The sequence below is a fragment of the Sus scrofa genome, chromosome 8 (assembly GCF_054392235.1).
Source record: "Sus scrofa isolate SSC_HxYL_T2T_F1_AM1 chromosome 8, Sscrofa_HxYL_maternal_Yorkshire_Landrace_v2.0, whole genome shotgun sequence".
In the NCBI taxonomy this organism is placed as follows: Eukaryota; Metazoa; Chordata; class Mammalia; order Artiodactyla; family Suidae; genus Sus; species Sus scrofa.
In genome coordinates this window covers 77,848,002-77,873,469 of record NC_139390.1, presented here as the reverse complement: position 1 = coordinate 77,873,469, position 25,468 = coordinate 77,848,002, and the positions used below count along the sequence as shown (strand labels likewise).

The following is a 25,468-nucleotide window of genomic DNA, read 5'->3' as shown; positions in this document are numbered from 1 at the left end:
AGCTTGGTTTGGATTCAACCCCTAGCCTAGGAACGTCCATATGCTGCAGGTGCAGCCATTAAAAAAAAAGAAGTTTGTGGCCTTTCATGGACTGCTCAAACTATTCCTGGAGCCAGGAGGCAGACGATATATTACGCCCCAGCTCTTACTGCCATATCTTTAAGCAAGCGTCCTTCTTTAAGGGAAATCATGGTAAAGAATTTCATCGCTTTAGAACTCCAATGTTTAGAAACATCCAAACCCTTTTCCAACCTCTTCTGCTTTTGCTGCAATTAGCCACCTTGAATCTTATGGAATCCTAATTATTAGCTTTAAACAAGATTGCTTTTATTATTAAAAAAATTTTTTTTTGTCTTTTTAGGGCCACACCGCAGTATATGGAGGTTCCCAGGCTAGGGGTTGAATCGGAGCTGCAGCTGCCAGCCCTCACCACAGCTACAGCAACGCTGGATCCTTAACCCACTGAGCAAGGCCAGAGATTGAACCTGCGTCCTCATGGATATGAGTAGGGTTCATTAACTGCTGAACCATGACGGGAACTCCAAAAATTTTTTTTAATGATAAGGTTGATGTTACCATCCAGTTTTAGTAAGAGAAAGACTCCTCTCACTACTTACCCCTGCCTCATCTTGTACCAATAAAATACTACTCTCAAAACTTAAAAAAGAGAATCATGACCAGAGATTACGTGAACATAGTATCTATTTTTATTACGAAAACATTAAATTTTGACACAATGCTTCATTGCTTTTTAAAAATCTATTACCTGACTTAAACCTATTCAGCAAAAATGCCAATAAATTATATAAACCATAGTTTGGGTCTTTTTAAAACTAGGAACATAATGTGTTCTATAATAATCAAACAATAATACTAAATCTGTGTTGCATGAGCTGTTAAGTTATAATTTGTTTTCATGTTTAGCTTAAAATAAACCCCAAACCAAACACATGCTAATACACTGTTGCAAATGTTTCTCAGAAATGCCTGCCTCCTCACTGTGGGCCAGCATCCTTCGTTTCTTCACTGAGGTACCGAATGCAGCCATATCCAGGGTCAAGGCACTCATCCTACACTGTCCTATGCTGCTCTTGCAGGAGTCACACTGGCTGAAGGGCTAAGGATATACTACCCCGAGACCTTGCTCTCTTGCCTTTAAGGAAATCCATTTCTTTAAAAGGAAATCATTAGCTAAGAACTCAATATTGAATTTAGAAACAATGATTCCAACACACATTAAATCAAATGTGTTAGTATTTAAAGACACAAATTCTGAAAAGTAAAAATAGCAGACAAATACAGAACTTCTATACACAACCAATGAACTAAGGCAAATAGCATTGCCACCAAGTGCCTCAAAATGTTACATTTTTGGTGTCTGTAGCTCTTTGCAAATTATATTTTGGGACAGTTCAAATAAATTTCAATAAGAGATATGTGTTCTACATAAAGTTAGATTAAAAGAATTAGCAACATGGGTGGCATCATTTAAAAAATACATCAATAGTCTTATTAGTGAATGTTTTCCACCTGGTTTCTAAATCTTTATTTTCTGTGGAGGCAAACCAAAGCACTGTCTTAAGACTCCATCTTCAAAGATACAATATAATTTCTTATCATTCCCAAAGATTTTAAAGCTAGATATGACCCTGTTCCTTGCCATCATCTTCATCTTCATCATCCTCATCATCTTGGTCTCCAGATTCAAGTTCATCCTCTTCTTCAACCTAAAGAGAGAACACACATTTAACATTATGAAGATTTGTTCACTTCATATTCAACACATGATAATACAAAATGATTGATCTGTTAGTAAATTATTTACTCCAGCAGTTATAGTGGATTACAGGGCACCTGATTTTCTTGATTCATTTATTTTATGAACTTTTTTTTTTTTTTTTGGTGGGGGCCGTGGTGGGGCATGCCCACAGCACACAGAAGTTTTCCGGCCAGGGACTGAACCTGTGCCACAGCAGTGAAAACACCGGATCCTTAATCTGCTGAGCCACCAGGGAACTCCTGATTTCCTTCATTTACAACTCATGACTCCCTGTTATTCTGAATATGAGATGAGATTCATAGGTTAACCTGCTGACAGATGACTATACCTCTCTACACGTGCACCTGAACCAACATGACCAAAGAGGACAGCACATTTGGATGGTGAGATTCTTATTACCACAGGAGAAATCAAATCAATTCACTTTCTAGGCTCAGAGTCCAAATGAGAATAGTTAATAAATGCTGGAAACTACACTTAAGTCATTTCACTGAGTACCATGAAAGCAGTGGACAATACCACGTTCACGTACCCATACACTGAGTGATACACAGGCACAACACCTCCACACTACAGTACAATCCTTAAAAAACATATCATAAAGAAACACAAAAGAAATCATTTTTGGAAACACTGCAATCTTACTGGATGACCAAGTTCCTTGAGTTTATTCTTTAATGAAAATATTTTCTGATCCTGATCAGCCAACAGCACCAAAAGATCATCTTGTTCTTTTTTTGAATCTGTAATGTCCACCTCGAGCTTGTTTTTCTCATTTTGTAAAATGGCAATGGTACTGTTAGATGCATCCAGCTGCTCTTTAATAGCAGTTCTTTCTTCAGACAGAGCTTTAATTTCATTCTAGGAAAAGGAAGGTGAAAATCACTAATCCAAAATTAGTATTCACTCTCCTAGGGTTTTATCAAATACATTCTTTCTATGATAAATCACTGTACTTGTCCAATCTGAGGAGTTTGGGGTTAGGGGTTGGGGATACAGGAGGTTTAAAATACACATTCATCTAGTAACATGAGGATTTATGTTAAGCTATACATCAAAGAAGGTTATTTGTTGGTTGTTTTCTTTTGTTTTTGGCTATGCCTATGGCCTGTGGAAGTTCCCAGGCCAGGGATCAAACCCACGCCGCAGTTGCAGCCTTTGTCACAACTGTGGCAATGCCAGATCCTTAACCCACTGAGCCATAAGGGAACTTCCAAAGGTGGTTGGTTATTGGTGAAAGATAGCGTTTAACTCCACAAAATAGTTTTATCTATTCCTCAGAAAATCCCAAGAGATAATACCATTTCAGATAATCAGAGGAATAAACGAAGACACAAAACATTTTACAGTAGAAGCCTGGTTTAGCATCAGAATTAGAACTCAGTTTTAAAAAAAAATGTTAGCCCAACTTCATACATACGATTAAATGAAAAAGAAATAGCTTCAAGTAAAAATCCATGGCTTAAAAATAAAGGAGTTTGACCACAATCAAAAAGGCACCATCACACAAGGTGCTGTGGATTAGCCAAATCTGTACTCCTTGTTTCTTATTGTGAGTATAGTAGATGGATAAGAAAACTAACGTTTTTACTTTTAAAATACATTCATAGACATTTTTATTTTACATAGTTGATATCATTATTTGAAATGGCATTTAAAAATCTTCAGTCATCAAAATTGGAACGGACAGACTGAGAGATAAAATTATACCCCATTAACTTTCATCATTAATCTAAGAATTGGAGAAATGAAATGAAATAAAATAAAATTTCCTGGGGTTTGTTTCATATAATATGCAATGAATCAAAGTTTCCAGAAAACGAACCTTTAATTCTTTAGTCTCTTGTAATAATGCTGACAGTCTTCCTTCTACATCAGTAGCTTTTGCAGCTGTTACAGTTTCACTCTGTTCTGGTTCAGGAACTGATTTTGCCTGAAAGTATAAATTGGAAAAAAAAAATGTTTCTTTAAAGTTGTAATCAATACGAAATTCCAGAGATGATTTAATTTTCTTGCTATTTTGCAATTTTATTTCCAAATAACAGAAAATCAAATTCTTATGTATCTTTACGTACAGAACAGTGCTCCCCCTAGAGTTAGGAGCTGAGTCAGGAGCGCTGTGGCACCAGATCTCAGCAGAGGTTGAGGAAGGCTGGGCTGAGCAGCCTCCATGTCAGACCAGGCAAACTGTCAATGGCACAGCTCTAACGTAGCTGTAACATGGCATTTAATAAGTAGAGAATATGTTTCAAGGCCCTTTCCCCATAAAATTCCTGTAAGTTAGGCCTACACTAATCTCAGAGAGACAGGTGGGGATATTGAGCTGAATGCCATTAATTGGTGAAACACAGGTATTTTCTTAAGTGCTACAGGAAGTATTCTTAAATCACAATTTTTCAGTCTTTCCTCATCTTTTTTTCTACAAAATACTAGGAAGTGGATGCTGATGTAATAAATACTGAAAAATGTGGAAGGGGCTTTGGGAGAGGCTAGAAGAATTCTGAGGTTCACAAAGCCTAAACTGCCCTGAAGAGACTGTTGGTAGAAATAAGGACATTAAAGGCAATTTGAGGAAGGGCTCAAAAAGAAAAGAGGAGAGCTTTAGAGAAAGCTTCTACGGTCTTAGAGAAAACATGCATCACTGTGAACCGAATGCTGGTAGCAGTATGGGTGTTAACGGTGGTTTTGGTGAGGTCCCAGAGGGAAGAGGAACATGTCATTGCAAGTGGAGGAAAGGTGACCCTCATTATAAAGTGGCAAAGAACTTGGCTGAAGTGTTAAAGGCCTGATTTCTCCTTGCTGCTTGGAGTGAAATGTGAGAGGAGAGAGACAAATTGAAGAAGAAATTGTTAAGCAAAAGGGAATTAGAACTTGACGATTTAGAACATTCTCAGCCTCTCCCTACTGCAATAAAGGACAGAGCATGGAAACATCCAGGGTGTGGCTGGACAACCATTTGGGAAGAGGTTACTCAAGTGGCACAGGGACCCAATCAACCATCTCAGCAGAAGCTGGAATAGAGATGTGGTTCCCCGGGAGGGATCCAGAAGGAACTGTTTGCCTGATGGCTTGGGCTCCTGTGAATTGCGTGGGTCACCAACAAGGTTTTCGACAATTTTATACCAGCAGGAAAATGAAGTGGATGAAGATGGGTGAAATACGAAACACCAGCAAAATGAACTATAAGTAATTGATCAGAATGACCTGGTGAGTGTGCCTATACCACAGCTGGATGTTCACATGGCCAAGAAGTCTATGTGCCTGGAACTCTAGCTCATGAATCACCTGAAGGGAAGGTGCTATCTGACAAATATGTTTTTTTTCCACAATAGCTGAGAAATAACTTCTCAACCTTGTGTTTATTACCTTTCAGAACAACAACAACAAAAAAGTTAGCTTACAAATGCTTCTGTTTTCTGTAACAGCTCCTGCTTTTCCGTCTGTAGTTTAGTGATTTCTATAGATTGTGAGTTTAACTGAGACTTTAATGTTGCCAGTTCCTATGAGACAAAAATAGTTGGGTTGTAACATTAAATAATAACATTAATTTCATCAAGGAAATGTCTATTTACAGGAAGAAATTTAAAAATTATTTTCTTTTTTAGCACTTCTCTCTAAAAGCACAACTTCCAAGTTTTAAAACTTAAAGTGAAAGAACTATTTCTCTTTTTTGATGGTCCCCTGGATACAAGTACTTTATCAGACATTTGCTTGCACAGTGTTTTCTTCCAGTTTGTGGCTTGTCTTTTCCTGCTCTTAATGGCATCTTTTTTTTCTTCCCCCATGCCTGTGATAATGTGGAATTTCCCAGGCCAGGGACTGAACCCGCACCATAGCAGCAATGGAGTTGCTGCAGTGACAATGCCGGATCCTCAATCCACTGCGCCACAAGGGAACTCCATGGAGGTCACTTTTGAAGCAAACACAGATAAAAGCAGTAGTGCTATAGTGAAGATGAGAGAATTAATTGAAAGTTTATATATTATTAATGTTTGAAATTTCCAACCTTCCTGCTCTCTCTCTGCCATGAAACAAGTACAGAAAAATAAAGCAATTTTAACAGTGGTTCTCAACCAAAGGCTGTGTCTAGAGATACCAGGTAAGCAGTGGGATGCTGCCATGTAAAAGCTCTTTTATTCTCCTAAAAACTGTCTATCATGTACATACTTTTGACTATTCTGCTTTTTCAGTTATCAAAATGAGTTTTTAAACATGGAAATTATGAACCATTTCGGTTTTCTTTTTATACTGTATTTTACTATATATCATTAAAAAACAAAACTGTCAGAGTTCACACTGTGGCTCAGTGAAAACGAATCCAACTAGTATCCATGAGGATGCAGGTTTGATCCTTGGCCTCCATCAGTGGGTCAGGAATCTGGCGTTGTTGTGAGCTGTGGTGTAGGTCACAGACACGGCTTGGAACCCACGTTGCTGCGGCTGTGGTGTAGGCCTGCAGCTGTAGCTCTGATGTGACCCCTAGCCTGGGAACCTCCGTATGCCATGGGAGTGGCCCTAAAAAGACAAAAGAAAGAAGTTTGACCGTAGCCTCTACTCTGGGATACACAGACATCAAAATAACACATTCTGTTTCTGTGCCCAGTCATTCCCATCAGATCAGACAAGTCAGCGAGTAAGGACCACCTAGAGGCTGGAATAAGAAGGAAGTCAGTTCTGGGTTGGCCAGGCTGGTCACTCCTCCCTTTAGTATTACTTTTTTTCTTTTTTAAAGAAATGTATATTCCTTTTATAAGAAAGGAAAGAAGGATGGGAGGATGGAAGGAAGAAAAAAGAAAGAAAGAAAATTTAACAGGGGAAAAAAAGCAACCTGTTTAGGAACAATATACTAATGAGTGATCAAACTTTTCTAGGTTTTTCTTCCAATTATTACGTTATTTAATTCTATTTGTAAATAATTTCGTCCTCTCTTTTCTGACTAAAAATAAAAAAATTTTTACAAATCTGAACAAATAGATTAAATTTTCTCATTGGATAGAAGTAAATCTGTACTATCTAGTTTAATAGGAATTTATCAAAATTATAAATTGGAGTTCCCGTCGTGGCTCAGTAGTTAGTGAATCCGACTAGGAACCATGAGGCTGCAGGTTCAATCCCTGGCCTCGCTCAGTGGGGAAAGGATCCGGCGTTGCCATGATCTGTGGTGTAGGTTGCAGACTCGGCTCGGATCTGGCGTTGCTGCTGTGGCTGTGACGTGGGCCAGTGGCTACAGTTCTGATTGGACTCCTAGCCTGGGAACCTCCATATGCCAAGGGTGCAGCCCTAGAAAAGACAACAACAACAAAACTACATAAATTAACCAAATAGGAAAAAGCTTAATTTGCTTTCCAAGATAATAGAAATTACTACAGCAGGGAATGTTTACTTTGCTTTTTAGCTAGCATCATCTAATTGAGATATACACAAATTTACTTTCTATTTTTCCCTTTTCCAATTCTAAAAGCCACATTTTTCTGGATAGAATGATTTATTTATTTACTTACTTATTTTTGGCCGTGCATGTGGCATATGGAAGTTCCCGGGCCAGGGACTGAATCCAAACTGCAGCTGTGACCTACACCACAGCTGTGGCAGTGCCCAACACTTAACCCCCTAGGGATTGAACCCAAGCCTCAGCAGTGACCTGAGCTGCTGCAGAGACAATGCTGTATCCTTAACTGCTGCATAACAGCAGGAACTCCCTGGATAGAATTTAAATGCCCCAAACCTTTAACCAAGCAGTTATCAAGAAAATTAGGCATACAATTTTATATATTCATCTTTGTAGTTTATAAACATATTTAAAATTTCCTTGTTAGTTTACTGATAATCCACAAATTATCTGGGTAAGATGCTGAGATTTGTTAAAAAGAACATGAAGAAAAGTAAAAACACAATACAAAGCAAAATACCATCACTGCGTAATTAAAACAGCTTCTGGATTTTCAAATGGCTGTCTTCATTATCAAATTTTGCTTATAGTTGACAGAGTAGCTCTGGATTAATAGAACTTCAGGGCTGTTATGCTATTATAACTAAAACAAGGCAAAAATATAGCTTGAATTAAGCTGAAAAAATGACCTGTTTCAAGTCTGCTATTTGTTCAGAATCTCTTGCTGAATCTGTTGCTGAAGACTCTTCATTTGCGCCAGGTGATGGTTGGGAAGATTTCTACAAAGAGCATAGAAATAAACTATGAAATACATTCAATTTGAAGAGATAGGAAAAAGCCAAAACTGAACACATTTAAGCTATGTATTATATGTTTACCAAAAAATTACACATCAACATTTTATTTTTTATATCAAATATAGCATTTAATATAGCACATACTGTCTACAAATTTTCCATTGGTAATAATTGTATTTATTTATTTGGCTGTGCCCATGACATGCGGAAGTTCCAGGGCCAGAGATCAAAGCCACACCATAGCAGTAACAATGCTGAGTCATCCTTAAACCTCTAGGACACCAGGAAATCCTAATTAATTTAAAAATAAGTGATTTTTTAAATCTAAGCACTTGGAGTTCCCATTGTGGCTCAGCGTAAATGAATATGACTAGCATCCATGAAGATGCAGATTCCATCCCTGGCCTTGCTCAGTGGGTTAAGAATCTGGCGGGCGTTGCCGTGAGCTGTGGTGTAGGTTCCAGATGTGGCTTGGATCTGGCATTGCTGTGGCTGTGGCGTAGGCCAGCGGCTGCAGCTCTGATCTGACCCCTAGCCTGGGAAGCTCCATATGCTGCAGGTGAGGCCTTAAAAAAAAGACCCCCTAAAAAATGCAAGCACTTATCTGAGGTCATATGAAGAGCATAAAAGTAGGTATTTATCTAGCAATTTCCATGTATTAAAAGAGCTTTATAGAGTATCTCATTTAATTCTCAGCAATAAAACAGGTATTATCCTCATTATTTTGTAGATCAGGGAATAAATTTAAAGAGGCAAACTAAGTTCCTCAAATTCAATTAGCTAGGAAACACTGAAGCTTTAGACAGTCTGACACCAGAGCTCATATTCTAAAACCTTAATATGACACTTTAAAGAGACCCAGAAAAGTAAATAAGCAGGATAATGAGAATTACTCTTGACCTCTTGTTTAAAAATTTTAAAAATTTCTTACCAAATTTTCAATCAAAGAGTCCTTTTCAGCCAGCTGGTTTTGTAAAAGTTCCTGATTACTTTTTAATTCTTCTATCTCTTCTCGCAACCTACCAATTTCTTCCGGTTGAATGCCATTCATTTGAGACCCATCATTGTAAGAACCTTGAGGCTGATTGTCTTTTCCTATTACACAGGCATAAAATTTGAAAAGCCAGCATGAAACTTAAGTTTTTCATTTTTTTCAATGGAAGATTCAAGTATAAAATAAACATATAATTTCTTTAATTATTACCTTGACAACACTTTTGTAAGCACATTTTACCTTTGCAAAATAATGTACTGATAAAAATAATGAACTAATATTTTCAGGGTTCTGGGAGGAAAAACAGCATAGCCTTAAGACTAAACTGCATGGTTTAGTGATCTAAGATGAAGAATTAGAGTAGTTTCAATTCCAATTGTCAACTAATATAAGAGAAAATAAAACCCCTTTAAAAATTCTTCACAAAGGAATAGTTTTCTATATGGACTAAAATAACTGAAAAATTATTTTCGTGAAGAAAGTAAAAAATTTTGTCTTCTGAAAATTTTAAAAGTAAAATAAACTGTATTTCCAAGCAGCTAGCATTCTAATCATAACCACTTTAGAATGAGACTACTTACAAGCATTTGCAGTCTTATGTGCAAGGCACTGAACAAGAGTTATATATACATAAAATGTCATTTAATTCTCAGATGTCACAGGTGCTGTTATAAGCTCTATTTTGCAGGTAAGAAAATGCAAAGGTTAGACCAGTCATTCTCAACTGGCTATACATTAGAATCACTTGGGGAAGCTTGTAATAACTACTGATGCCTAAATCCAGGCTTAACTAATTAAGTCAGAAACTTCAGTGGGGTCTCAGTATTGGCATTAAAAGATAAAAATCTCAGGGGATCTTAAAGGATAGATAATCAAACACATGCCAAAGAGCCTGGACTTCAAACTCTTACTTACAAGTTTGTCACAATGATTAACTGAAGGTTAGAGAAAGACTAGTCCACAAGAATTATCCGTCTGACTTTGTCCAACTCTTGGGAACATTACAAAGGTAATGGCCAGCTATGCTTACCTAGCTGTACTTTAAGAAGATTATACTGATCCTTGTGTTGCTGAATCTGAGATACTTGCTGTGTGACTGCTGTCTGGAGCTGTTCGTTTTGACATTTTAACGTGGAAATCTGCTGCTTTAATTCCTCAAGTTGCAGATCCTAGGAAGCAAAACAATTCAAGTGCTTTCAGTTCATACTAATTAGCATTAAGGGGATGAACAAATTAAAAATCAGAGATTATTTTGGGTGAGGATGTTCAAGTACTGAGCATATCCAAAATCATTCAATAATTAAGCAGTAACTTTTTTTTTTTTTTTTTTTTTGGTCTCTTCTAGGGCCGCACTTGCGGCAGGTGGAGGTTCCCAGGCTAGGGGTCTAATCAGAGCTGTAGCTGCCGGCCTACACCACAGCCACAGCAACGAGGGATCCGAGTCACATCTACGACCTATACCACAGCTCACGGCAATGCCGGATCCTTAACCCACTGAGCAAGGCCAGGGATTGAACCGGCAACCTCATGGTTCCTAGTTGGATTCGTTAACCACTGTGCCACGACGGGAATTCCAAGCAGTAACATATTAATACATGCACCAAGGCCAATTAATATGCAGCAGAACTATAAGATTTTGAGGCCCCATTATATGATGCAGCCTACAATCTCACTGTAATTACCAGTTTAGGGGTGGGGAGTGGGGTCAATTTTAAAAACTCCATTTTATGGACCATCAAATTAAGAAATTTATACCAAATTATCTAAGAAGCTTAGTATATGTATGTAAAAGAATGCGTTTTAACATTAAAAGACAATCCTGTTAACAGAACATTTAGAATTCTGAAAAAAGAGCTTTCACCTCTCACCACCTGAATGTAATTCGCTGGAATTAGATCTATTTATTTTCTTCTAATTTTTTTCCAATCCAAAATTTTTAAACTTGTCATAATCAGTCCATATATCATTCTGCAACCTTTAATTTGCTTACTATTCAATAATAATTTCCCCATACCAATCAGTAGATGCAATTTAACTTATATTCAAAAGCAACGAGGTTCCTCTCCATTTTTCTAAATGATAAATATCATTATAATAAATGTCTTAGTCCATATAACTGTTTTTTGGAATTTTGGAGAATTTCCTTAGGATGAATTTTCAAATGTAATTCAAAGTTTATATAAACATTTTATAGCTCTTGATGCTTGCTGCCTGCCAAGTGGCATTTTAAATGGTGGGAATATTTAAAATTAACATTTGTAAAGAAGAGTCATCACAATAGTTGTGTAAAATCATTCTTTTCTTCTTCCGAACCAACCATATTTGTCAGCTCCAAGCTCCAGCTATAATATCACATTCCAAGTATTTATTTCCCATTGCTCTCAAGATTACACTTTACCACCTGGAAATGACTACATATTTGTACTAAGATAGATGAAAAATCCTAACAACCATGGGTAGTGTAGTGAGTCAAATTTGGAGCATTCAAAGATGATTCTAATTTACTATCTTGCTTATAAAACTGAAAAGCTTAGACTGAATGCTAAATATACCACTAGCATGTTTTTATTCTTAGAATTTTAATCAGAACAGTATAGACTGTGGGAAAGAGAAAAACACACAGGTAGCTCTCACTGAAAGGGCTCTACTCACAAGCTCCTACCTGCCGCCTGCCTTAAGCTATGCACAAGCTGTAGGATGGAGGGCCCTTCAGGAAATGAGCAGCGCCTGCCCCACAGGAAATGCCCCCCCCCCCCCGTGTGTATTGTTTTCGTGACAATGGATTTTAACACCAATAATCTCATTTTTCAGATAGTACCGCAGCACTTTCTAGGATTCCATTCCAATAAAAGTATATACTACAATGAGGAATTACATGAGAGAAGAAAGCCAAGAAACACATTTTGAAGGAATGCAGGGGAAAGTTTAAGGTGCTCGGCAACATGCAAGTGTGGCATTCACTGGTAGCCTGCAAAGAAAATTTCAATTGATGAATTTGAAAATGCAGATTCTGGAGTTCCTCTTGTGGCTCAGTGGGTTGTGAACCTGACTAGTATCCATGAGGATTTCAGGTGCAATCCCTGGCCTTGCTCAGTGGGTTAAGGATCCGGCATTGCTACAAGCTGGGGCTCAGGTCACAGACATGGCTCAGATTTGGCGTTGCTGTGGCTGTGGTGTAGGCCGGTAGCTGCAGATTTGGTTCAACCCCTAGCCAGGGAACTTCTATGTGCCACAGGTGTGGCCCTAAAAAGGAAAGAAGAAAAAAAAAAAAAGGAAAGAAAATGTAGTTTCAACCTAGCTCATCATTATCCACCCTGGTAAATCAGCTCCCTCTCATTCTGTAAGGTTTGTTTTTTTTTTTTTTGTCTTTTCTAGGGCCGCATCCATGGCACATGGAGGTTCCCAGGCCAGGGGTCCAGTAGGAGCTGTAGCTGCTGGCCTACACCAGAGCCATAGCAATGTGGGATCCAAGTTGCTTCTGCGACCTACACCACAGCTCACGGCAACACCGGATCCTTAACCCACTGAGCAAGGCCAGGGATCGAACCCGTAACCTCATGGTTCCTAGTCGGATTCGCCAATCACTGAGCCATGACGGGAACGCCTCATTCTGTAAGGTTCTACATCTGGTTCAATACCATCTATTCAGTTGTACAAGACAGAGATCTAAGTAAGGATCACATCTGACCCTTTCTGTTCCACCATACCCACAGCCAACCACTAACAAGTCCTGCCAGTTTTATCTTCTTTAGTTTCCACATTTCTCAGGTCTGCCCCCTTTATAGAGTATGAACTTTAGAGTCCCAGTAACACACATGTATTTGAATTCTGTTCCACCAATCTCTGAGTAACCCTTGACAAGTTTAAACACTCTAAGTCTCAGATTTCTCATTTATTCTGAACTAAAGATATCAACTACTTCGTAGGATGCTGTGAAAAGTAAATGAGATAGTGTTTAAATGTGCTTGGCAAGCACCTGGAACACAGTAAACAAAAAAGCAGCAGTCACCGACCTTACTCATAGTTACCCTTTCAGGACTCAGCTTCTCTGTCTGCTCTAAGCTGCTGCTCCCACCTAGCTAAATTAGGTGCCTCTGAGTGCTTTGACTGTCTTTATCACCAGATGAAATACGGTATAGCATGTGTGACACAGTAATGTGTAGGTTTCTCTCCTGATGAGACCGTAACATGGGAACACGTCTGATCCATGTCCTTGTCTACAACATCCCACACTCTGCTAAGCACATATTAAGCTCTTCGTTTGTTGAATACTTAAATGTTTTTTGAATTATTTAGGAAAATGATCAGCTTTACTTTATGTATCTTCTTGCATTTGAAAATGCCAGGAGAGGAGTTCCCATCATGACTCAGTGGTTAATTACCCTGATTAGGAACCATGAAGTTGAGGGTTCGATCCCTGGCCTCACTCAGTGGGTAGAGGATCCGGCATTGCCGGGAGCTGTGGTGTAGGTGGCAGATGTGGCTCGGATCCCATGTTGTTGTGGCTGTGGTGTAGGCCAGCAGCTGTAGCTCTGATTTGCCCCCTAGCCTGGGAACCTCTGTATGCTCTGCGTGTGGCCCTAAAAAGATAAAAATAAAAAATAAATAAAATAAAATTTAAAAATTAAAAAAAAAAAAAGGAAATGCCAGGAGAAATTCTCCCCTAAAGCAGAAAAGTATCTATCATTTATCAGTACGTACTTGCTCTCGAATCATATTTTTGTAGTGAGTCACAATACTGTCATGCTGTTCTAATGTTTTTTTCACTTCTTCTTCTTTTTTATCTTCTTCACTGGACTTATGGATAGCTTTAGTTATCACACCTGCAAAAAAGGCTTATTTAAAATGCTATTTTATTATTAAGACTTATGAAGACTAAAGATCAGAATTATTAAGACTTAAGATCAGACTTAATTAAGACTGAAGATCAGTATGGCCTATCTGTATGACAGATAAGAAAGCATCTTTCCAACCCACACCACAGCAGGGACTCAAGCCACTGCAGGGACAACACTGGATCCTTAACCTGATGCATCATAAGGGGACTTCCCCATAAGTCCTTAAATGGGCTACAGACCAAGAGCTTGGAAAAAAGTACTTTTAGGCTTACCACATAATCTGTACGTGTCCATAATATACATATATAATATAATTCTAGGACCCCCATAATGAATAGCAAGATAAACTTTGTTGTCTTACCTTCAAGTTCTTTTACTAGCTTCGTAAACTCATGATCAAATATCATGTATTCTGGACTGGGGAAGTTTGGCTGGGGTTTCTGAGATGCTCTGGAATAAAACTCATGTTTGCTAATAAATCCTAGTTTCTCTATGAAATTCTCTTTGCCAATCCTCTTCTCTATTAGTTGTTTTAGTTTCTCTCTACAGAGATAAACATATTGAGATGCTTAAATAAAAAAAAAGTCATAACAAAACATAAGAGCTTGGTCTACATTATACTTTGGCAGAGAAAATTCATCTTTTTTTTTTTCTTTTTTGGCTGCCCCATGGCATATGGCGTTCCCAGGACAACCATCAGATCCGAGCCACAGTTTTCACCTATGCCGCAACTGCAGCAACACTGGATCCTTTAACATACTGTGCTGGGCCTAGGATTCAACCTGCGTCCTTATGCTGCAGAGACACTGCCAATCCTGCTGCGCCACAGTGGAAACTCCTATTATCATCTCTGGATGACATTAGCAAGTCATTTTACTCCTGCATGTTCCCCTTACTTACTTTGTGTAGCTCTCAAGTGAGTTATCATTGAAGTAAATTGAAATGCCCAACAGAAGAGCACATAAGCCTTGGACCAACTGCTCTTCCTCTCCAAGATTTTCTGCAATCTGTCCTGTAAGCTGAAATCTTTGTTAAGAAAACTAATAGTTCATTATATCTAGAGTATTACGTTTTACCATTCGAATCTGACATATATTTCATGCAAGAGTTTCTACAAGAAATTCTATACATAGTCCAAGCAAGCATAAAACAATAGTACACACATGCACACACACACACGCACACACACAGCTTAAGCAAGCATTATTATCATCCTAATGGTTGGAAAAGTCACAACATAGAGAGAATTCAAATATTTGTGGCATGCAGCTACCTCTATTTGAAAGGAAGAAATGGAAAAGATAATAAATACTTACATGTATCTTACTAACACATAAAGGATACAAATGGAACATTGGCTGAATTGTGAAGAAAATGCGTTACTGCAATGGGGCAATTGCTTAGCCATGTACAAAGCAACATTAGTAATCCAACTCTTGTTTGTATTTTGCTTCCCTGCAATAAACAAGTTGGCGGAAATCTCATTTATTTTTTTCAAACTCAACATTGCCCTAGACCCCTCCCTCCTCATCTGCATAAAAATATATTTACTATCTTATAAAAGATGTGTCAGGAATTCAGACTTTAAAAACTGAACAAGAGAATGCACTCTTGTGTCCTCTACGGGCTGCACTTTGCAAAATAAACAGAGAGCAGAAATTAGACTTGACCCATGTTCGTAAGCATATATCAGGTTATCTAAAATGCTATTAGTGGGAAAACCCAATTTACTCAGCAAGAAAGATACAATGCTTAAAAACATTTATCAATCCTAAAACACCTTACAATAATATAAATTTGCTGGCAAATTTATGATGTTTCAGCCAAAATTTTGAAAATAACTTTCTGATAAAAGGACAAATTCTACTACCTTCAAAAAACATCAAGAAAAATACAAAGAAATAATCTAGAGTTCTCTTGTGGCTCAGCTGGTTAAGGATCTAGTATGGTCACTGCTGTGGCTTGGGTTGTGGGGAAAAAAAAATCTCATGAATTACTCAGTTAATTCCACTAGGGAATATATTTCTCTAGCAAGAAAATAAACCATGTTACAAACTCCCTGAAAAATGCCAAATAATGAGAAATTATAAACATAATGAAGGAGAAAAAGATTTATTTAAATTAGCTAAATGCCTCAAGCCACTAAATATACTGCTGTCAAGTATAGTTAAACAATACTGAAACTTGCATATCCATCAAAATCACAGTTTCCTAAATTTTAGTATAACACACACATTTCTTATATGGGATATTCCCTCAACTAATAATATTGCCAATGACAACACTGTATTACATAATCCGTATTTTTTGTTTAAGAAGAACAAAACTTGCTTAAAACAAAAAAATGGAAATTAGCTTAGTAAAGTATCATTTTGGGAATAATTTCAGAAAATAGTCAAAATACAGTTATTCAAAGGTCTAGACAAGGAATGGATTTAAAGTAACCATTACTCTGTTTTGAAAAATTTCTATCACCCAGCAAGACTGTTCTAATTTCATGAACCTTGATATCAATATCTTGGCCTTTTCTTTAATCTTTTTTTCAAGTATATTTAATATTTAATTAAACAAATTCAGATTAGACCTCTTCAAAAGATTTGCCAAGTAAGCATTACTTAGCATGAATTTAGTTTTTACATAAGGCATTATTTTTACTTTTCCCTTGGCTTTATGCCATTATTGTGTCCACGACATATCTTCATATTACCATAGGAAATTGAAAAGTTAAAAATAGTTGTTCTCAACTGACTGTGTTCCACAGAAATCTTACAACTAATTACTAAAGTTATAAATGCAAATGTTTTGTTGATTTCTCTTGGTTTTGTACAAAAAGTTTACTGCTGAAATACCATTTGCAGGTACCAAATATGCCAACATTGTATATACAAGGGCATCCAATCAAATCACTGGCTAATGTCTGAGTAAACAAAAATGGAATTTGATTCAATTTTGAAAGTATGTCCTTTGGGGTCTAACTGAAGGTTAAGAAGAACAAAGTCAAACATAACTAGTTAGAACCAGTTAGAAGATAGAATAGAACACCTTCTTTATCAAGGCAACAAAAGAAGATGAAGTACTCAGAAAAGAGACTATCAAAACGGTACAGGAGTCCCCATTGTGGCTCTGTGGGTTTAGAACCTGACTAGTATCCATGAGGATGAGGGCTCAATCCCTGGCTTCGCTCAGTGGTTGAAGGATCTGGTGTTACCATGACCTGTGGTGTAGGTCGAAGATGAGGGTTGGATCCTGTGTTGCTGTGGCTGTAGCACAGGCCGGCAGCTACAGCTCCAATTTGATCTCTAGCCTGGAAACTTCCATATGCCATGGGTGCGGCCCTCAAAAAAAACAAAAACAAAAAAACTTGTACAAAACCTAAACAAGGAACACTTAAAAACACTTCTAAAGAGCACAAAAGTAGACAGAAATCAATAGAAAGACACAAGTGTCCTTAGAGAGGATAATGTAAGATCATGAAGATATTAATTCTACACTGATTTATAAAATTAAAATTTGATCCAAATAAAAATACCAAAAAGTTTTCTTTTTTTTCCTGGAACTAAACAACCTGGTTCTCAAGTTCATATGGAAAAACAGACAAGCAAGAATGACTAGGGGGGAGTTCCTTCTGTGGCTTAGCAGTAATGAACCCAATTAGTATTCATGAGGACTTGGGTTTGATCCCTGGCCTTGCTCAGTGGGTTAAAGGATCTGGAAGAAAAAAAAAAAAAAAGAGTAACTAGGGAAACTATAAAAACAATGAAGGAGAGCAAGGAGATGACACTAATTAATGGAAATCAAGGGATAGACTGGAAAGTCCAGAAATGATCCAGGTACAAATGGGAACTCTGTATATGAAAAGGACAGCATATCTGTGCGCAGTTACAGACAGACTTAAAAAATGTGGGGACAACTAGATAGCAGTTTAAAAGATCAGAGGATCCATAGCTCACTCAGTTCAGAGAAAAATGGAACAAAGGGTTAAATGCAAAAATGAAACCAGAAGGTACGAGATGAAAATACTGGCAAATTCCTTAAAATCTTGCAGTGGGGAAGGCCTAAGTATGACCTAAAACACAGAAGCGATAAAAGAAAAGTCTGATACCATAGCAAAACAAAATAAGATCTAAAACAAAACACAAAGATCGTATCAGGAAAAATATATTTGTAACTTATCACAGACAAGGGTTAATTTCCTTAATGTGAGTTCCTATAAACAAGAAATAATTAACAACCCAACAAGAAAAATGGCCAGATGATATTATCTAGGAATGGGGAGTTCATGAAAAAAACTTCAAATAATGCATAAACATATAGAAAGCTACTCAGCCTTCAGTAAGAAAAATGTAAACTAAAACTCATGAAATAAGAGTTTTTCACCTATCAACAGACTGGCAAAAGTACAGTTTGACAACCAGCTGTTGGTGAGGTTGTCAGGAAACAGATAATCTAGTTCACTGCAACCTTATTTCACTTTGCAAGTCAAAGTGCAAAATGGTATTACATGGAAAAATACAACAAAACAAAAACAAGGTGCGGTATAGGCAATATATATAAACAAAATACTTCAAGATGTAGGAAAAAACCTGAGTAATAGGAGGTGGGGAACTAGAACAGGGATGGGGTGAAGGTTTCTTATACCATTTTGATTTCTAAACCACTGGAGTTCTCTTGTGGTACAGTGGGTTAAGGACCCTGAGTTGCCACTGTAAGTGGCTAGGATTGACTCTGTAGCGAGGGTTCAATCCAACCATTAAATAAATACATGGTTTATTTTGTTTTATTTTATTCAATGTGGAAGTTCTTGGTGATAAGGCAAATTCAACAAAATCCTGACCAAGCTGCTCTATCCTTCCAAAAAATAAAATTAGAAATTGGGCAACGAGGAGTTTCCGTCTCGGCTCAGTGGTTAATGAATCCGACTAGGAACCCTGAGGTTTTGGGTTTGATCCCTGGTTAAGGATCCGGCGCTGCCGTGGACTGTGGTGTAGGTCACAGACATGGCTCGGATCTGGCATTGCTGTGGCTCTGGTGTAGGCCGACCGCTACAGCTCTGATTAGACCCCTAGCCTGGGAACCTCCATATAGCATGGGTGCGGCCCTAAAAAAGACAAAAAGACAAAAAAGAAAAAAAAAGAAATTGGGCAATGGAAGCAATCAAAACATTCTATTTCAGTGCTCTCTGATTTTCTGGTGGATTCCTTACAAAATAAATACTTAGAATAGCCACATCTCACTGTCTGATTAAGACTATTCATTTTACCTTAAAGTATATATGTTTACAGATTTAAGAAAAAAAAAAAAAAAAGAAGCAACTATCTCTCCCCAGGCCCCTACAGTTTGTGAACCACTGACAAGATCTGGAAGACAAATGAACAGTGAAATTATAATTTCAGAGCATTCTGAGGGTTTCGTTATTAGAAACCACAGATTTTACGGGATGGAAAAAAACCACAAAATAAATGAAGCTTAATCAACCATGTTATCTCTAACATAAGCTTTTTTTTTTTTTTTCTTCTTCTTCTTTTGTGGCCAGACCTGCAGCATGTGGAAGTTCCTGGCCAGGGATAGAACCTGCAATACAGCAGTGACCTACCTGAGCCACAGCAGTAACAACGCCAGATCCTTAACCCGCTGAGCCACCAGAGAATTCCTAGCAAGCTATTATGTTGCCCCATTATATTTTCTAAACAAAAATCCCTCATATTCTTTGTAGATTTCAAGTTTAGTACGTTTTCATTGTTCATTTAAAAAACAGGAAACACTAACATTTGAAACTTCTGGTGTCTAGGTATTAAAATGATGTTCTAGGAGAAATGGGGTTAAGATGGTAGAGTAGAAGGACTAGAGCTCACCTTCTCATAAAAACAACAAAATTACAACCAACTGCTGAACAATGTTCAACAAAACAGTCTGGAAAGCTATCAAAAACAAAGACAAAGAGGAGGCCACATCGAGATGGGAGGAGGGGCAATTACACAATATAAACAACCTCATACCTGGCAGGTAGGCCTAGGCTGTAAAGTAACTATATCACAGAAGCTTACCCATAGGAGTGAGAGTTCTGAGCCCCATGTCAAGTCCCCATGCCTGGGGATCTGGCACTGGGAGAAGGAGCCCCCAGAGCATTTGGCATTGAGAGCCAGTGGAGCTTGTGTGCAGGAGCTCCAGAGGACTGGGGGAAACAGAGATTCCATTCTTAAAAGGCACACACAGACTTTCACGTGCACTGCAAAAATCCTCAACAAAGTACTAGCAAACTGAATCCAGCAATACATTAAGAGGATCATACAACATGATCAAGTGGGATTTATCTGAGGGATGCAAAGGCTTTTCAATATCTGCAAATCAATCAGTGTGATACACCACAATAACAAACTGAAAAAATAAAAACCATATAATCTTCTCAATAGATACAGAAAACGCTTCTGACAAAAGCCAACAACACTGTTGATAAAAACTCTCCAGAAAGTGGGCATGGAAACTACCTCAACATCAATCAGAGAAGAAAAAGAAATAAAAGGAATCCAAATTGGAAAGGAAGAAGTAAAACTGTCACTGTTTGCAGATGACATGGTACCATACCTAGAAAATCCTAAGGATGCTACCAAAAAACTGTTAAAGATCATCAATGAATTTGGTAAAGTTGCAGGATACAAAATTAATACACAGAAATGAACTGCATTTCTATACACTAACAAAGATCACAGAGAGAAATTAGAGAAATGATTCCATTTACCATTACGTTAAAAAGAATAAAATACCTAGGAATAAACCTACCTAAAGAGACAAAAGATCTGTACTCTGGAGTGCCTGTCATGCCTCAGTGGTAACAAACCTGATTAGGATCCATGAGGACACGGGTTTGATCCCTGGCCTTGCTCAGTGGGTTAAAGGATTCAGAGCTGCTGTGATTGAGGTGTAGGTTGCAGACGTGGCTCAGATCCCGTGTTGCTATTGCTGTGGTGTAGGTTGGCAGCTCCAGCTCCGATTTGACCCCTAGCCTGGAAACTTCAATATGATATGAGTGCGGCCCTAAAAAGACAGAAAAAGAAAAAGAAAAAGAAAAGACCTACACTCTGAACACAATAAGACAGTGATAAAAGAAATGAAAGATGACACAAACAGATGGAAAGATACAGGATGCTCCTGGACTGGAAAAATAAATATTGTCAAAATGACTGTACTACCAAAGGTAATCTACAGATTTAATGCAACCCCTATCAAATCACCAAGGACATTTTTCACAGAACTTGAACAAAATATTTTAAAGTTTGTTTGGAAGCACAAAAGACCCAGAACAGCCAAAGACATCCTGAAAGAGAAAAATAGAGCTGGAGGAATCAGGCTCCCTGACTTTAGACTATACTACAAAGCAACAATCATCAAAACTGTATGTTACTGGCACAAAGACAGAAACATAGATCAGTGGAACAGGATAGAAAGCCCAGAATTAAACCCAACGCACCTATGGTCAACTAATCTATGACAAAAGAGGCAAGAATATACAATGGATGAGTTCCCATTGTGGCTCAGTGGTTACCGAATCCAACTAGGAACCATGAGGTTGGCAGGTTCGATCCCTGGCCTTGCTCAGTGGGTTGAGAATCCGGCGTTGCCCATGAGCAGTGGTGTAGATTGCAGACGCGGCTCAGTTCTCACATTGCTGTGGCTGTGGTGTAGGCCGGCGGCTACAGCTCTGATTAGACTCCTAGCCTGGGAACCTCCATATGCCACGGGAGTGGCCCTAGAAAAGGCAAAAAGACCAAAAAAAAAAAAAAAAAAAAAAAAAAACCCACAACCCCCCCCCCCCCAAAAAAAAGAATATACAGTGGAGAGAAGACAATCCCCTCAATAAGTGGTGCTGGGAAAACTGGACAGTCACATGTAAAAGAATGAAATTAGAACACTTCCTCACACCATAAACAAAAATAAACTCAAAATGGATTAAAGACCTAGATATAAGTTCAGATACTACAAAACTCTTAGAGGAAAACAGGCTGAACACTAGCTGACATAAACCACAGCAATATCATCTCAGATCCACCTCCTAGAGTAATAACAATAAAGCCAAAAATAAACAAATCAGACCTAATTAAACTTAAAAAGTTTTGGCATAACAAAGGAAACCCTAAACAAAACAAAAAGACAACCCACAGAATGGAAGAAAATATTTGCAACTGAAGCAACCGACAAAGGATTAGTCTCCAAAATACACAAATGCCTCCTGAAGCTCAATACCAAAATAACAAACAACACCATCAAAAAATGGGCAGAAGATCTAAACAGACAGTTCTCCAAAGAAGACATACAGATGGCAAAAAAAAACAACAACAAAACATGCAACGTCACTAATTATTAGAGAAATGCAAATCAAAACCACTATGAGGTACCACCATACACCAGCCAGAACGGCCATCATCAAAAAGTGTACAAACAGTACATGCTAGAGAGGGTGTGGAGAAAAGGGAACCCTCATACACTGTTGGTAGGAGTGGAAATTGGTGCAACCACTGTGGAAAACAGTATAGAGAGTCCTCAAAAAACTAAAAACAGAATTAGCATTTGATCTAGCAGTCCCACTCTTAGGCATCTGTCCAGAGAAAACCATGACTCAAAAAGATACATGTACACCAATGTCCACTGCAGCACTATATATAATAGCCAAGACATGGAAGCAACCTAAATGTCCACTGATAGAGAAGTGGATAAAGAAGATGTGGTTTATACACACAATGGAGTATCACTCAGCCATAAAAAGGAATGAAATAATGGCATTTGCAGCAACATGGATAGATCTGACAATTATGCTAAATGAAGTTAGTCAGACAGTGAGACACAAATGTCATACGCCATCACTTATATGGACAATCTAAAAAAAAGGACACAGTGAACTTATTTGCAGAACAGAAACTGACTCACAGACTTGAAAAACTTATGATTATTAAAGGAGACAGGTTGGTGGCAGGGAGGGATGGGCTGGGGGTTTGGGATAGAAATGTTGTAAAATTAGGTTGTGATGATGGTTGTACAACTATAAATACAATAAAATTCACTGAAAAAAACCCGATGTTCTAGATTATTGTGATCAGATTTGCTTTCTAGTGGTAACCTCTGGGAACAGAGAATAAAAAAGGGACATGATGGCAGAGCCTCCTTGCCTGCCTGCTTGCATCTCTCACAAGCATCCTATCTTAATAAATCTATTTTTTGTCTATCAAAAAAAGTGGGGGCATGATGAAACTTTTTGGGATTATGAATACTACATTGTACATCTTGTTTTAGGGGTGGCTATAGATGTATATCGAACATCAAAAATCAGACTGAACACTTAAAGTCTGGTGCATTTTACTGTATATAAATTACACCTCCAAAAATTTCCCTTTGAAGTGATTGACGTGTATACTTTTAAATTACTTTACCCAATACCCAAAATTCTAAAGACTAGGGCATTCCCACTGTGGCTAAGCAGGTTATGAATCTGACAAGTATCCATGAGGATGCGGGTTTGATCCCCGGCCTCACTCAGTGGGTCAAGGATCCAGTATTGCTGTGAGCTGTGGTGTAGGTCACAGATGTGGCTTAGATATGGCATTGCTGTGGCTGTGGGGTAGGCCAGCAGCTGCAGCTCCAATTCGACCCCTATCTTGGGAATTTACATATGCCACAGGTATAGCCCTAAAAAGCAACAACAAAAAAACTATAGGCTAAACCTGTCAAATCTGTCCGTATGTGAGCTACTAACGTGTGTTAAATCATGCTCATACACAAAGATACAATTCCTAATGGGACCTCAGTTATTACTACCCACACTGCATAATTAATACATGCCCAATTATAGATATTAAGGCACATGCCTTTTTTTGTCAAATACTCCACTAAACAAATCAAAACCAAACACAAATCACAGTCGTCTCCCATGTGCATCAAAAAGTAATCCCCAATGGCAGTGTAGCAATGGGTTACATCCTGAATAACTCAAAGTATTTAATTTAAACTCTTTTAAATTACAAAATTATACTTACTGTTTTGTATTACCTAAGTTATTGAAAAATATACCAATCATCTCATCCTTTCATGTACTGATTACAGACAAAATTCTTTATCCTATATTTTACTACCTTTGAAATGATTTCATTGGAAATAAAGAAGCAAGCTTGGGTGAAAAAACACATAAAAACCACCAAAAAGCCAAAACCAAGGAGTTCCAGAAAGTGCAAGCATCCCCAGAGGAAGCCGGAGTATAGCTTTAGATTCTCATTCCCACAGTCCTTAGTAACACCACTTCAATACCCCACGGAGAAAAACCGGAGAGTCACTCACAGTAGAGATAAACTTACTGACAATGTAAAGGTGTGAGTAGAATATAACTTCAAACAAGCAGTTAAAAAAAAAACAATCAGCAAAATCCAAGACAAAGAAAAAGGCTTGCTGTAAGAGGAAAATGCCTAAGCCCAAACAAGTAATACATACCCGTCGGTCGATCTTATCACCCTGCAAATTATACATTAAAAATTACTCATAATATTACTGCTTTAAAAAATGTCAATCTAGAAAAATTCCTCAAATACACCTCTCTAGAAACTCAAGCCAATAATTTGGGACTATCTTGTTATATAATAATGTAACTACATCTTAGAGGAGAAATAATAATTTTATAGCACTATGGTTACTTAGAGTAGGAAGATACCACTATCTTGAGGATTCTCACTATGTATTAGTTGTAACTGCAATGTTAAGGCGAAGTCTGTGGGGTGATGGTGGTCAGGCAGTTAATCATTATTTGGCTTAAGAAAAGCTCTTTTCCACACACAGCAACATGAGAATGATAAGTATTAAGTAAGGATATGAATTTTTGGGTAGTCTGAAAAAAATTGCTAAGAGATAAAAGATAAAGATAACATAGGCTTTCAGTCAAAGTAAGTTGACTCCAGGCAACAAAAGGTAGTTAGTTATCAGCTCCCTTTTCACTACAGATAATTTTTGAGTTCTCATTGGTAACTTCCTATGCGTGGCACTGACATTTCTTTAAAAGCTCTCAATAAAATAATTCAATGAGCATGGCAAAATTAAGACGGACTCAGTATATTACTATGGGGACACGACAGGATAATACCAGTGAATAGAGCAATTTTAGACTCACGTACATTTTTACTCTCCCTGAGTAACTCTGAATATTGATGACTTAATAGTTTTGCTAGAGCATGAACTTGAACTGTTTAACAGCAGGGCGACACATGTGGGCAAATCATCTAATAAGAGTAAGGGGCATTCCTAAATGCCTCAGCATCCACATTTCAGTGAAGCTTCGCTGTTTTCGTGAGGAGCCTAAAGGAATGCAAACATTTTTAATTATGTTTACATCTTTCTAGGTAAATTATATGCCTTGGGCTTTTGAGGTCTGGAGAGCTCACAAACATCAAGGGGCATACCTGTTTAACTATTTACGCAATGGATCAGTATTCTCTTTGTTTTCTGAAAGGAATTACTGCTCTGGGAAGAGAAAGAGTGAGGTACACAGACATGAACCACTCTATTCTATTCCCTCTCATAAACTGACCTGAGTTTAGCTATTGAGCGGCAAGAGAAAATGACATGCAAGACTGGTGTGGATGATACAAAAAGAAAACAAATCCAAAAAAACCACCTTTCTGTCCAGAACAGGTATTTTCA

The 25,468-nt window shown here is 37.8% G+C and overlaps 1 protein-coding gene across 3 annotated transcripts in view; it reads right to left on the bottom strand.

Annotated features, from left to right (window-relative positions):
* Positions 1–684: 684 nt before the first annotated feature.
* USO1 (USO1 vesicle transport factor) overlaps positions 685–25,468 on the bottom strand; it is an 87,625-nt gene continuing 62,841 nt past the window's right edge. For 2 of the 3 annotated variants that reach the window (XM_084972508.1, XM_084972509.1), the window contains 11 exons: positions 15,143–15,253; positions 14,699–14,817; positions 14,160–14,341; positions 13,662–13,783; positions 9,991–10,129; positions 8,898–9,061; positions 7,859–7,948; positions 5,182–5,280; positions 3,606–3,713; positions 2,426–2,641; positions 685–1,727 (listed from right to left, as the gene is read on the bottom strand). In XM_084972508.1, coding sequence (XP_084828634.1) covers positions 1,638–1,727; positions 2,426–2,641; positions 3,606–3,713; positions 5,182–5,280; positions 7,859–7,948; positions 8,898–9,061; positions 9,991–10,129; positions 13,662–13,783; positions 14,160–14,341; positions 14,699–14,817; positions 15,143–15,253 — 1,440 coding nt within the window. In that variant the 3' untranslated portion in view covers positions 685–1,637. Of the gene's footprint in view, positions 1,728–2,425; positions 2,642–3,605; positions 3,714–5,181; positions 5,281–7,858; positions 7,949–8,897; positions 9,062–9,990; positions 10,130–13,661; positions 13,784–14,159; positions 14,342–14,698; positions 14,818–15,142; positions 15,254–24,268; positions 24,290–25,468 lie in introns of all 3 variants that reach the window. The other variant, XM_084972507.1, reaches the window with a different exon arrangement.